General features: G+C 47.3%; 1 protein-coding gene and 1 pseudogene across 2 annotated transcripts in view; one reads left to right on the top strand and one right to left on the bottom strand.

Annotated features, from left to right (window-relative positions):
• The first annotated feature begins 1,843 nt into the window (after window positions 1-1,843).
• LOC134947252 (5S ribosomal RNA) lies at window positions 1,844-1,961 on the top strand (annotated as a pseudogene).
• Window positions 1,962-11,495: 9,534 nt separating this feature from the next.
• The window catches only part of ZC3H7A (zinc finger CCCH-type containing 7A), a 201,015-nt gene continuing 198,156 nt past the window's right edge, over window positions 11,496-14,354 (bottom strand). For both annotated transcript variants that reach the window (XM_063934308.1, XM_063934307.1), the window contains exon 23: window positions 11,496-12,122. In XM_063934308.1, the coding sequence (XP_063790378.1) occupies window positions 11,933-12,122 (190 nt within the window). In that variant the 3' untranslated portion in view covers window positions 11,496-11,932. The remainder of the gene's footprint in view (window positions 12,123-14,354) is intronic.

Consider the following 14,354-nt stretch of genomic DNA (forward strand, 5'->3'; position numbering starts at 1 on the left):
AGGGCGTTCACCGCCACTACTTGCGGGTCCCTCGACCTGGAACAATACCGCCAAAGCTTCTTGTTGAGACGAGAGGCCATCATGTCGATCTGGGGTACGCCCCAAAGATCTGTTACCTCCTTGAACACCTCCGGATGTAGACCCCACTCTCCTGGATGGAGATCGTATCTGCTGAGGAAGTCCGCTTCCCAGTTGTCTACTCCCGGAATGAAGATTGCTGACAGCGCCAACGCGTGATTTTCTGCCCAGTGGATTATCCTTGTTATCTCTGACATTGCAGCTCTGCTCTTCGTTCCGCCCTGTCGGTTTATGTAAGCCACTGTTGTTACATTGTCCGACTGCACTTGAATGGCCCGATTTCTGAGATGATGGGCCGCTTGGAGAATACCGTTGTAGACGGCTCTTAGTTCCAGAATGTTTATCAGCAGGCCGGCTTCCAGACATGACCACCTACCTTGGAAGGATCCCCCTTGAGTGACTGCACACCAGCCCCGGAGACTTGCATTCGTGGCTAGAAGGATCCAGTCCTGAATCCCGAACCTGCGGCCCTCCAGAAAGTGAGGTACAGATGGGTCCATGGTTATCTTGGCTAGTTTGCTGCGCCTAGGCATAACATGGTTTATTAACATAAACCCTTCATCTATTGTTCTCAGCTGCAATACAACACCGAGAACAATACAGCAGGGGATTAAGTCATTACAGCAAGGGATTAAGTCCGACTGACCAGTCTCAGTTAATCCTATTAAAGGTCAAGATAAACATGGACCCATCTGTAATTGCAGCCAGCAGAGGAGTGAAATCCTGGCCTTTGGCGACAGACGTATTATCTGGTGCATGTGTAGATGGGATCCTGACCACTTGTACAGGAGATCCAGTTGGAAGGACTGAGCATGAAACCTCCCACACTGTAGAGCCTCATAAGAGGGTCATGAGAGCTATGGACCGTAACGGCTTCTCCTTGGACGTTGCCTTTATCAGCCGGTCGTCCAGATATGGAATTACGTTCACCCCCTGTCTGCGGAGGAGAACCATAATTTCCACCATCACCTTGGTGAATACCCTCGGTGCTGAGGAAAGGCCAAATGGCAGGGCCTGGAACTGAAAATGACAGTCCAACAGTGAGAATCAGAGATAAGCTTGATGTGGCAGCCAAATCGGAATGTGGAGATACGCATCCTTGATATCTAGGGATACCAGGAATTCCCCCTCCTCCAGACCTGATATCACTGCCCTTAGAGACTCCATTTTGAACTTGAACTCCCTCAGAAAGGGATTTAGTGATTTTAAGTTCAGAATGGGCCTGACCAAACCATACGGTTTCGGTACCACGAAAAGGTTCGAATAGTAACCCTTGTTTTGCATCTGGGGAGGAACTGGTACAATAACATGTGCCTCCACCAACTTCTGGATGGCTCCCTGTAGGATAGTATACAAGTAAATTCAGTGTGGAGCCGCACTAGTCTAAACAATCTAAACGTAATATAGATGTAGAATTAATTACCAACAATCATTCTCAATTTTCCAGTATCAATCAATTTTATTCATATGATTGTACCATATATGATCCAGTTCTGAGCTCTGTGTCAGCACATGAGTGAATACGCCCGATCCTGTCCAATTTCGAAAGCTAAGCAGGCATGGCCTGGTTAGTAATGGGAAGGTGAACCTCCTGAGAATACCAGGTGCAGTGGGCCCCTAATTAAGGAAAAATCCCATCCGATATATCGTGCATCTCTGCTTCTGGAATAACCCTCCCAGACTATTCATGGTTTTGATTTATGCTTAGTACAGACAATAGGAGTCGATTTCCTCCGATTTCTTCTCTCACATTTCCAACAATCAGGCCCACGGCCATACTACCCTGAATACGCCCGATCTTGTCCGATCTCGGAAGCTAAGCAGGTATGGCCTGATCAGTATCAGGAAGGGAAACCTCCTGAGAATACCAGGTGCAGTGGGCCCCCTCCCCCCCTTTCATTCTTCATTGCCATTTCTTCTCATCTCAATCCAACTTTGCTACCATATTATGCTACCATTAATTTCTTCATCATAAGGCATAGACAGTGACTTCATTGGGTACCCTCACTTCATCAGAAATCCATGGTATCCATGCAACACACAATATCTCTGATATTTTCACCCTCCTTCATTACCTTGTACCTCATTTGTTAAAAAGGTTAAACAAGGCTTTCTACTTCAAACATTAGACATGAGTCTTATAATTACTTTACCTCCATTTTATTTAAGAAACAATTAAAGGTTAAGTTTTATCCCATTTCATCATTCATCTTACTTTATATTATATTTATTTTCATAAACGAGTGCTCCCAAACAAGGGTTTTTTGTCTTTTTCTCTCCTTTACAATTGTTCCCTGTAGGATAGCCCTGTCTGCCGGCAAAGCTGGCAAGCCTGACTTGAAGAACCAGTGAGGAGGGAGATCTTGAAATTCCAGTCGGTACCGATGGGACACAATATCTTGTACCCAGGGATCTAGGCCGCACGACACCCAGACGTGACTGAAATGTTTGAGTCTCGCCCCCACCTCCAGGCCGCACAGTCCACCGTCATGCTGAGGACTTTGGCGTACCTGAAGCAGGTTTCTGTTCCTGGGAACCCGCAGCAGCAGGTTTCTTGGATTTTGGTCGACCTCCTCTAAAGAAGGTGTTGGACGGTTGGGCCTTTCTTGGTTTAGCAACCCAAAAGGACTGTGATGCAGGTGAAGAAAAAGGTTTCTTCGTAGCAGGTGCTGCTGAGGGAAGAAAAGGTGACTTACCCACTGTAGCCGTGGAGATCCGCTCATCCAACGCTTCCCCAAAGAGAGCCTGACCTGTGTAGGGTAGGGTCACCACACCTCTCCTGAATTCCACGTCGGCAGAGCACTGGCGCAGCCACAGTCGTCGACGAGCTGAGACAGACATGGAAGAAATTCCTGCAGCCATTGAACCCAGGTCTTTAATGCGATTCCACCATAAATCCTGCAGAATCCTGAATGTTCCGTAAAAACAATTCAACGTCACTTTTATCCATTGTATCCAAATCCTCAAGTAATGTGCCTGACCACTTTACTATAGCTTTGGAAATCCATGCACAGGCAATAGTAGGATGTAGTATTGCCCCTGAAGCCGTGTATATGGATTTGAGCGTAGTATAAATTTTGTGATCAGCCGGCTCCTTTAAGGCGGAAGATCTTTGGACCGGTAAAACCACCATTTTTGAGAGTCTGGATACAGACGCGTCCACTATAGGTGGGCTTTCCCATTTCTTCCTATCCTCCTCAGGGAAGGGGAAAGCAACCAGAACCTTCCTAGAGATCTGGAATTTTTTCTCCAGGTTTTCCCATGCTCTTTCAAAAATAGCATTTAATTCTTTGGACGCAGGGAAGGTTAGCGAGGCTTTCTTATTGTCAGTGAAGTAAGCCTCTTCAACCTGCTCAGGTGTTGTGTCAGCAATATTCAACACATCTCTAATAGCCTCTATCATCAACTGCACCCCTTTAGCAAGAGATGCGGCCCCCCTAAGAACATCCCCATCACCGTCTGCCGTGTCAGAGTCGGTAACCGTGCCGTCTTGCATAATCTAGGCAAGAGCACGTTTGTGGGAACCTACAGAGATGGGTCCTGAGGTAACAGAACCGGACCAAACTGCCATAGAAAAAGTGAAAATCCTTAAGGGCGCTTCTTGTCTACCGTAAGCTGCCTTCTAAATCCAAAATTGGACCTATCCCAAGAGGTCCTAGAATTTGGACAGAAAAAGTGGTGTTGTGGTTTAGATGGCGCTAACATTCATGCAAGGGTGGAAATTGTGAGGGAGTAAGGATACTTAGCTATGCTCTGTGTATCACCGCGGTTGACCGGAGAGGCTCTACGTTTGGGTCCCCGATGTAGCGTTTGACCACGGACAGAGTAAAAAAGATAAAAAACACACAATGTGTAGTATTGTTACAAGCAAAATGGTAAAAAACTTCACCAATCTCATCCGGCGTACCTCACTTACAATGTGAGTCGTCGGATGATAAATATAAAGGTATCTTTTTTGCGTAAAAGATGATATTTCTTCACATGAACACACCTCACTTACATAAAAGCAGGTGTTTATACTCCTATAAAAGTATCTTTCTTGACCATAGACACTTTTTCACAAAGAGATGGTAAAAAAATGTTGGTACGTAATCAACGTACCTAACACTCACTGTGACAGCTGTATGTCTCCTCACATCATGGTTTCTTTAAAAAAGGCTCCGTCCAGAAAAGGTAAAGGAATGTGAATTTATTCAACGATAAAAAACTAAATAAAAAGGCTTGAATCAGCGTAAAAGTTAAATTCCGAGGGAGGTAAAAAACCGTCTTGGAACATAGAAGTGGCCAACTTGTGTAAGTCCCAATTATACAAATAAGACAAGGTCTTACCTTCCCTCGGAGTGAAATGACTGGTCTGCTAATGCAATATCCCCTCTTAGCCAACGCGTTTCGAGTCAAAGGACTCTTTTTCAAGGCCACTTCTATGTTCCAAGACGGTTTTTTACCTCCCTCGGAATTTAACTTTTACGCTGATTCAAGCTTTTTTATTTAGTTTTTTATCGTTGAATAAATTCACATTCCTTTACCTTTTCTGGACGGAGCCTTTTTTAAAGAAACCATGATGTGAGGAGACACACAGCTGTCACAGTGAGTGTTAGGTACGTTGATTACGTACCAACATTTTTTTACCATCTCTTTGTGAAAAAGTGTCTATGGTCAAGAAAGATACCTTTATAGGAGTATAAACACCTGCTTTTATGTAAGTGAGGTGTGTTCATGTGAAGAAATATCATCTTTTACGCAAAAAAGATACCTTTATATTTATCATCCGACGACTCACATTGTAAGTGAGGTACGCCGGATGAGATTGGTGAAGTTTTTTACCATTTTGCTTGTAACAATACTACACATTGTGTGTTTTTTATCTTTTTTACTCTGTCCGTGGTCAAACGCTACATCGGGGACCCGAACGTAGAGCCTCTCCGGTCAACCGCGGTGATACACAGAGCATAGCTAAGTATCCTTACTCCCTCACAATTTCCACCCTTGCATGAACGTTAGTGCCATCTAATCCACAACACCACTTTTTCTGTCCAAACTGCCATAGAATTCCTAGTAGAAATCTGAGAAATCATAGTTTTGATAGAGGATAACCACTCAGGCTCCCTTGCTGGTATCTGTGCTACAACTGTGCGATCTTGATTAGATGGAATGATATCATCCTGAGAGGACATATCCTCAGCCGCATATGACACAGAGTCCCTGGACATAGCTAACTGGAGACCCCAAACACTCCACACACACAGGGGAGGATAGACACAGTTTCCCCCCTGAGAATAGCAAGAGAGAGACAGAGTTTGGAGCCAACCCACACACAGCGCCGTTTAGATAAAGGACATCCCTTACCAGCGCCCACTGTGTACTGTAATAGTTACAAAGAACTGATTCACCCCCCCTTCTACAACCTCCTGGTACCGGACAGGATAGCTGGAGTTGCTTGGAGGGACAGCTCTGTCAGCGTCTGTGTACAGGTACTGCAGGCAGGAAAATGGCGCTGAACGCTGCTGGGTCCGCTCTGAGGAGAAGCTCGGCCCCTTGAAGATGGCGCGTCTTCCCGCACAAATTCTTTATACTGGCCTGAGGATTCCGTCAGTCAGTAGGGGATTCCGTCCCCTGTTAGCGTCTGAGTGCGGAGGATTCTGACGCTAGCCTGGGGATTCAGTCTCTGGTTAGCGTCTGTGACCAGTGTAGGGTATTAAGACGCTGTCTCAGGATGCCCCTCATAGCGCCAACACTGTGTGCCGCTGAGCCTTCCCGGAGTGCAGCCGCTCAGAACTGCGCTCCTACCCTTGTGCCGCCATATCTCACCTCTTCTTATCTTCTGGCTCTGTAAGGGGGTGGCGGCATGCTGCCGGGGTGAGCGTTCCCTTGTGGCGGGGAACGTTCGATCCCCTCAGGAGCTCAGTGTCCTGTCAGCGGAGATAGTGGCTCAGACCCCGCAGGGCGGACACTACTCCCCCCCCCCTTAGTCCCACGAAGCAGGGAGGCTGTTGCCAGCAGCTTCGCTGTAAAACAATAAAAACTCTAAAATAAACTTTTACTAAAGAAGCTCTGTAGAGCTCTTCTAGCTGTGACCGGCTCCTCCGGGCACATTTTCTAAACTGAGTCTGGTAGGATGGGCATAGAGGGAGGAGCCAGCCCACACTCTCAAACTCTTAAAGTGCCAATGGCTCCTAGTGGACCCGTCTATACCCCATGGTACTAATGTGGACCCCAGCATCCTATAGGACTTAAGAGAAAATCCTATTTTCTCTAGCATTCATAAGGGATATTGGGGAGACTTAAGGGGGGTACACACGGAGAAATCCGTGCTTAAAATCTAAGCAATCTTGCTAGATTGCTTAGATTTTAAGCACGGATCTGCCGTGTGTATGCCCTCCAGCAATAGCGATGCGCGGCCCCGCGCATCGCTATCGCCGGTGCTAGATTGAGCCTGCATGCAGGCTCAATCTAGCGGGTCGCTCACTTCACCGTTGTGTGAAGTGAGCGGCACCCCGTCGGCTTTCCCTCTCGCTCAGCACATCGCGCTGTGCTGAGCGGGGTGAGAGATGTGTGCTGAGCGGTCTGTGTTAAGATCGCTCAGCACTCATCTCTCCCGTGAGTACCCCCCTTTAGTAAGATGGGGATGTCCCAAAGCTTCCAGAACGGGCGAGAACATGCAGAGACTGCTGCAGCACTGCCTGTCAAAACTGCGTATCCTCTTTGGCCAGGGTATCAAATTGGTAGAACTTCACAAAGGTGTTCTTCCCCAACCAGGTAGCTGCTCGGCATAGTTGCAAGGCCGAGACTCCATGGGCAGCCACCCAGGAATAGCTTCACTGATTTTGTAGAGTGGGCCTTCAGAGACTTAGGAACAGGTAAGGCTGCCGACACATAGGCCTGTTGGATAGTAAGCCTAATCCAACGAGCAATGGACTGCTTGGAAGCAGGACAACCCTTTTTCTGTGCATCATAGAGCACGAACAAGTATTCTGTTTTTCTGACCCGAGCTTGTGCGCTTGACATAGATCTTCAAGGCTCGCACTGCATCCAATGCCTGCGGAAGAGCAGAAATGCCAGAACCTGACGGACTTTTACACGATAAGACCCCCAATTCTGAAGCACGTTGAGCAGAAGCCAGGGCCAGTAACATCACCGTGTTCCACGTGAGGTACTTATCTTCTACCATCATCAGAGGTTCAAACCAGGACTGTAGAAATTCCAACACTACATCCAAATCCCAGGGTGACGTAGGCGGCACAAAAGGAGGTTGTATGTGGAGTACCCCTTGCAAGAAGGTCTGAACTTCTGGCAACACTGCCAATTTCTTCTGGAAGAAAATGGAGAGGGCTGAAATCTGGACCTTAATGGAACCCAGACGTAAGCCCTTATCCACACCAGCCTGCAGGAAACGTAGGAAACATTCCAAGTGGAACTCCGAAGGCGGATACGTGCGTTCCTCACACCGAGAGACATATCTCCTCCACTCCAGAAATGATGATAGTGTTTTGACGTCACAGGTTTTCTGGCCTGAACCATGGTAGGAATAACCTTCTTGGAAAGGCCCTTGTGAGCTAGGATGTTCCACTCAACCTCCATGCCGTCAAACGAAGTCGCCGTAAGTTCGGGTAGACGAACGGTCCTTGTTGAAGATCTTTTCGTAGTGGTAGAGGCCAAGGGTCTACGACGGATATGTCAAGAAGAGCAGCGTACCACGCCCTCCGAGGCAATCAGAATTGCCTGGACATCTTGATTCCTAATTCGCTTTAGCACCCTTGGGAGCAATGGAATTGGAGGAAACGGGTAGACTAGCCGGTACGGCCAAAGCAACGCCAGTGCGTCCACTGCCTTCGTCTGAGGGTCCCTGGTACGTGAGCAATACCGGGGAAGTTTTTTGTTGAGCCGAGAAGCCATTATGTCTGTTTTTAGGCAACTCCACCGGTCGGTAATCTGCTGGAACAACAGATGATGGAGCCCCCACTCCCACGGGAGATGATCGTGACGACTCAGGAAGTCCGCCTCCCAGTTGTACACCCGGAATAAAGATTGCTGACATTGCTCTTGCATTTTGTTCCGCCCAGAGGAGTATTTTTGACACCTCTCGCATGCAGACTCTGCTTTTTGTCCATCCTTGTCGACTGATATACGCCACAGCCGAGGCATTGTCCTACTGTACCTGGATCGATCTTTGAACAGAGGAGAGGCCTGAAGCAGAGCATTGTAGATCGCCCAAAGTTCCAGAATGTTGATCGGAAGAAGGGCCTCGTGGGCTGACCACCTGCCCTGGAACTGCACCCCTTGGGTGACAGCTCCCCATCCCCGTAGACTAGCATCCGTCGTGAGGAGGGTCCAATTCTGAATCCCCAAACTCCGTCCTTCTAGGAGATTGGAGGACTGTAGCCACCACAGGAGGGAAATCCTGGCCTGAGGTGACAGCTGAATCATCCGGTGCATCTGGAGATGCGACCCGGACCACTTGCTCAGGAGATCCAATTTAAATGTTCTGGCTTGGAACCTCCCATACTGGATCGCCTCGTATGAGGCAACCATTTTCCCTAGCAATCTTATGCAGAAATGGATGGACACTCGAGGAGGCCGGAGCACCATGCGGACCATCTCCTGAAGTGTTCTCGCCTTGTCCTCTGGTAGAAACACCTTCTGGACCACAGTATCCAGTAACATCCCCAGGAACAGGAGCCTATGAGTTGGCTCCATGTGGGACTTCTGCAAGTTGAGGATCCACCCATGGTCTCATAGAAGATGTATGGTGCGGTCCATATGGAGCAACAAAAGCTCCCTGGATCGTGCTTTTATTAGAAGATCGTCCAGATAAGGACCACACTGACCCCCTGGATCCGGAGTTGGAACATCATCACCACCATCACCTTCTTGAATACCCTCGGGGCTGTGGACAGTCCGAATGATAGTGCCTGGAATTGGAAGTGATTGTCCAAGTAGGGCAAACCTTAGGTACGCCTGATGAGGAGGACCAAATTGGAATATGGAGCTAGGTGTCCTTGATATCCAAGGAGACCATAAATTCCCGTTCTTCTAGGCCCGCAATCACTGCTCGCAGGGATTCCATTTTGAACTTGAACACCTTCAAATAAGGATTCAAGGATTTATAATTCAAAATGGGTCTGACCGAACCGTCCGGTTTTGGCACCACAAACAGGTTTGAGTAAAACCCTGTGCTGTGTCACGGTAGTGGTACTGGAACAATGACGTGGGACTGAGCCAACTTTTGGATTGCCTGTTGTAACGTAACTTGCATATCCTTCAAAGCTGGCAAGCTTGATTGAAAAATCGTTGAGGGGGAGTACTGTCTAACTCCAGCCTGTAGCCCTGAGAAACAAGATCTCTGACCAGACATCCTGGCAGGAAGTCTCCCAGATGCGGCTAAAGTTACACAGTCGAACTCCCACCTCGAGATCCCCTCGGGGTGGGTGGGCACCGTCATGCTGAGGCCTTTGTGGAAGTAGAACCGGTGGACTGTTCCTGAGAACTGGTGCTTGCAGGTTTTCTGGACTTACCTCTGGTGCCTCTAGCCGCATTGGAGGCACCTCTGGCCTTAGATTGAAATCTGTGAGACCGAAAGGACTGGACAGACGGCCCCGGATAGGAGCGTCTCGCCGATGGGGCTCCAGAGGGGAGAAACGTGGGATTTCCCAGCCGTAACTTTGGAAATCCAGGTATCCAATTCGACCCCAAAAAGCTATTCCCCAGAAAAGGGGAGGGATTCCACACTACAAATGAATAGCATGGGTCATCCAGCAACCCGCAATGACCGGTCTTTGTGATATACCAGCTGCTGTGTACATAGATTTTAGGGCAGTCTCTATCTTCCTATCCCCAGGATCCTTCATGGTAAAGGAGCCCAGGGCAGGCAGCACTGCCTTTTTAGATAGGCGAGAGACTGAGACATCCACTCCAGGGGGTTCCTCACAAAATTTTCTACCTTCAGGAGCAAATGGAAAAGTTTGCAAAAACTTTTTGGACACTTGGAATTTTTTGCCTGGATTTTTCCAGGCCTGTTTGAATGAGTCATCTAACTCTGTAGAATCAGGGAAAGTGACATTAGGCTTGTTTTGTACAAAGAAAAACGACAGCGTCCTCTAGAGGGAGCTTTAACACATCCCTTATAGCCAAAATGAGGGGTTCAATCCCCTGAGCAGCATCGGGATCCCCACTAATGAGATCCAGGTCATCCCCATCATTCTATATATGATCATCTGAATCAGATAGAATTGCAGGTAAACCACGCTTCTGACAACCTACATGAGAGGGGGGCTGTGCATCTGCCCTAGCAGCTAAATCTGCAACAGCTTCTTGTAGTAGCTGAGTTTTCTGCACATTAGCAGTGAGCTGGGATGACATATCAGACATCATAGTTTTAAGAGACCCTAACCAGTGGGGCTCTGGACCCTCTCCCACAGCCCCTTCGCTGATTTGTGAAGACTGACTGCATTGTTCACAGGAAACAGAGTCATTATATAAGGGAGAGAATGTAGTGTGACATACACTGCACAGCTTGTGTTTACCCATATTCACAGTAAGCATAATAACATACACACAGACAGTTATAATGCAAGCCAGCCCTATTGTATGTGAGAGGAGACATAGAGAGAGAGAGAGAGAGAGAGAGAGAGAGAGAGAGAGAGAGAACACCAGCACACCCTGAGCTGCACAGCCCCAGTGAGGCTGTCAGCTCACTATAACACTGTAGACACTAACTATTTCTATCCTAAATAGGATTTATATAGTGTACACAAGCGGCTCTCCCCCTTTGCTACACCCTGTACCAGATATCCAGCGTGTCCGAGGGTCAGGAAGCGCTGTGTGTGCTGTCTGTGCTGCAGTAAGCAGAGGAAGGTGCCAAAACGCCTCAGGTCCCGCACTGAGGTAACTTCGCCCCCCTCCTATGGCGCCGGAGTTACATAAATTTCTTATACTGGCCTATGTCTTCTTTTGAGCTTAAAACATCACACAAGTACTAGTCAAGCCCTATTGTGCCAGGGGATCTTAGCGGGGCACCCGGTGTGTACTCACCACCGATGTCACCTTCAGGCAGAGTTAGGGGTGTGCTGCAGTGTGACAGCCAAGGCGCAGTGCCCCGCTGAACAACAACCCCTCAGGGCGGCGGTCCTGCAGCGGGGATGCGGCTCTGCCCCTCGTAAGGCGGGTGACTGTCCCCCCCTAACTCCCACGGTGCGGTATGCTTTTGCCCAGACAGCATACTGAAAATAATAAAAGATTAAAAGAAATTGAAGAAAACTCTCTGGAGCTGCAGAGATGTGCATCCTTTCCATAGGGCACTTTTTTCTAAACTGCCTGTGGAAGGGGGCATAGAGGGGAGGAGCCAGCACACCCAGTGAAGAAATTTAAAGTGCACTGGTTCCTTTGGATCCCGTCTATACCCCATCGTACTAGATTCCCTCAATATCCCTTATGGATGCTAGAGAAAATGCATTTGGTTCTAGCATATGATTTCAGAACACTGTGACAGGAATGGGCTAAGTTTCCGTAAAATAATCACATGAAAAATATGTTTTTGAAGAAAAATCAAAATAACCGTAAAACCTTAATAGTTTGTGGGACAGGAAGCGATTCATAGCGTTGTGCCTCAATTAAACCTATGTGTCTGTCTGCAATGCTGACTTAAGGCATCTCTCAGTGTAGCTCCTTTGCTCCCTTACTTATTAACGGTCAAACAAACTGTAATGGTTTTAGTAACAGTTAGCCCAATCCAACAATGATCTTTTGCTTTATGTAACCCAAATCAAGGGGAGCAGAAATTGCTTAACAATTTTAGGAGCTTTTTAAATCTACTACATTTGTATCCACATAGTATTTCATTCCTAATGTAATTAGAGGTTTAACTGAAATCTTTAATCAAAAAACTATATTTTCCAAAGTCATTATCATCTGGCCTAATGAGCTGATCTTTGCACGCTTTCACTAGTTTCTGGTGTAGAACTTTACTTCTTTCTTCCCATTCCAGAAGTTCTGCATTTCCATGAGCATATAGGCATTTCTCTCCATCAATACATGAGCCAGATAGGAACCTAATTGTATAAGGGAGACAGAGATAGTATTCATACAAAGAAACAATCATACATATGAGTGTTACCAAAACCCCCAGAATATAGTGTAGTGAGAAGTATCTTGCACTGAGCAGTGCTTTTTGGTTCATACACATCATGGTATCATATGACTACAGATGTAGCACACTCATTGTGGCTACATCTTACCGGGTGCAAGCCTGGGGCACGCGTGCATCTTAGAAGCGCACGCGCCCCATTCACATGAATGGGAGCGGCAAATGTTGCAGCTCAGCACGGCTAAGTACGGATGCACCTAGCGTGCTCGTTTAGCGCTGATGTAGCCACGATGAGTGTGACTACATCTGTATGTTATATAGTATATCAGTATTGTAGCAATGCTGTGGCAATAAGTTGTACCTCTGTAATACAGAAGAGTTGCTGTCTCTAGCCAAAGCATACCTCCTGCACTTCCCTCTTAATTTACGATTGTCTCACCTGTGCTGAACTAGTTAATGGATGAGAAAGGTGTTTCAGCACAGGTGATGGCAATCATAAATTAAGTTGGAAATCCAGGAACAGAGGATTCTCCTGGGCTGCTGGAATGGGTCATGTTGGGAGGTATGGCCACAGTAGGAGAAAAAATAAGAATTTACTTACCGATAATTCTATTTCTCGTAGTCCGTAGTGGATGCTGGGGACTCCGTCAGGACCATGGGGAATAGCGGGCTCCGCAGGAGACAGGGCACATCTAAAAAGCTTTTTAGGTCACATGGTGTGTACTGGCTCCTCCCCCCATGACCCTCCTCCAAGCCTCAGTTAGGTACTGTGCCCGGACGAGCGTACACAATAAGGAAGGATCTTGAATCCCGGGTAAGACTCATACCAGCCACACCAATCACACCGTACAACTTGTGATCTGAACCCAGTTAACAGTATGATAACAAAACGAAGTAGCCTCCGAAAAGATGGCTCACAACAATAGTAATAACCCGATTTTTGTAACAATAACTATGTACAAGCATTGCAGACAATCCGCACTTGGGATGGGCGCCCAGCATCCACTACGGACTACGAGAAATAGAATTATCGGTAAGTAAATTCTTATTTTCTCTAACGTCCTAGTGGATGCTGGGGACTCCGTCAGGACCATGGGGATTATACCAAAGCTCCCAACCGGGCGGGAGAGTGCGGATGACTCTGCAGCACCGAATGAGAGAACTCCAGGTCCTCCTTAGCCAGAGTATCAAAATTTGTAAAATTTTACAAACGTGTTCTCCCCTGACCACGTAGCTGCTCGGCAAAGTTGTAATGCCGAGACTCCTCGGGCAGCCGCCCAGGATGAGCCCGCCTTCCTTGTGGAATGGGCATCTACATATTTCGTCTGTGGCAAGCCTGCCACAGAATGTGCAAGCTGAATTGTACTACAAATCCAGCGTGCAATAGACTGCTTAGAAGCATGAGCACCCAGCTTGTTGGGTGTATACAGTATAAACAGCAAGTCAGACTTTCTGACTCCAGCCGTCCTAACTATATATATATATATATATTTTTAGGGCCCTGAACACGTCTAGTAACTTGGAGTCCTCCTAGTCCCTAGTAGCCGCAGGCACCACAAGAGGTTGTTTCAGGTGAAAACGCTGACACCCCTTTATGAAGAAACTGGAGACGAGTCCCAGTTCTGTCCTGTTCAAATGGAAAATTTTAATATGGGCTTTTGTAAAACAAAGCCGCCCATTCTGACAATCGCCTGGCCGAGGCCAGGGCTAACAACATGGTCACTTCCCATGTGAGATATTTGTCAACAGCATGGTCACTTTCCATGTGAGATATTTCAAATCCACAGATTTGAGCGGTTCAAACCAATATGATTTTAAGAAATCCCAACACTATGTTGAGATCTCACGGTGCCCCTAGGGGCACAAAAAAACTGTATATGTAATACATCCTTTACAATCTGGACTTCAGGAACTGAAGTCAATTCTTTCTGTAAGAAAATCTACAGGGCCGAAATTTAAATGTTAATGAACCCCAATTTGAGGTCCAAAACACTCCTGTTTTCAGGAAGTGTAGAAATCGACCTAGTTGAATTTCCGTCGTGGAGCCTTCCTGGCCTCACCCACGCAACATATTTTCACCACATGTGGTGATGACGTTGTGCGGTCACCTCCTTCCTGGCTGTGACCAAGGTAGGTATGACCTCTTATGGAATGCCTTTTCCCCTCAGGATCCGGCATTCAACCGCCATGCCGTCAA

The sequence above is a fragment of the Pseudophryne corroboree genome, chromosome 7 (genome assembly GCF_028390025.1).
Source record: "Pseudophryne corroboree isolate aPseCor3 chromosome 7, aPseCor3.hap2, whole genome shotgun sequence".
Lineage (NCBI taxonomy): Eukaryota > Metazoa > Chordata > Amphibia > Anura > Myobatrachidae > Pseudophryne > Pseudophryne corroboree.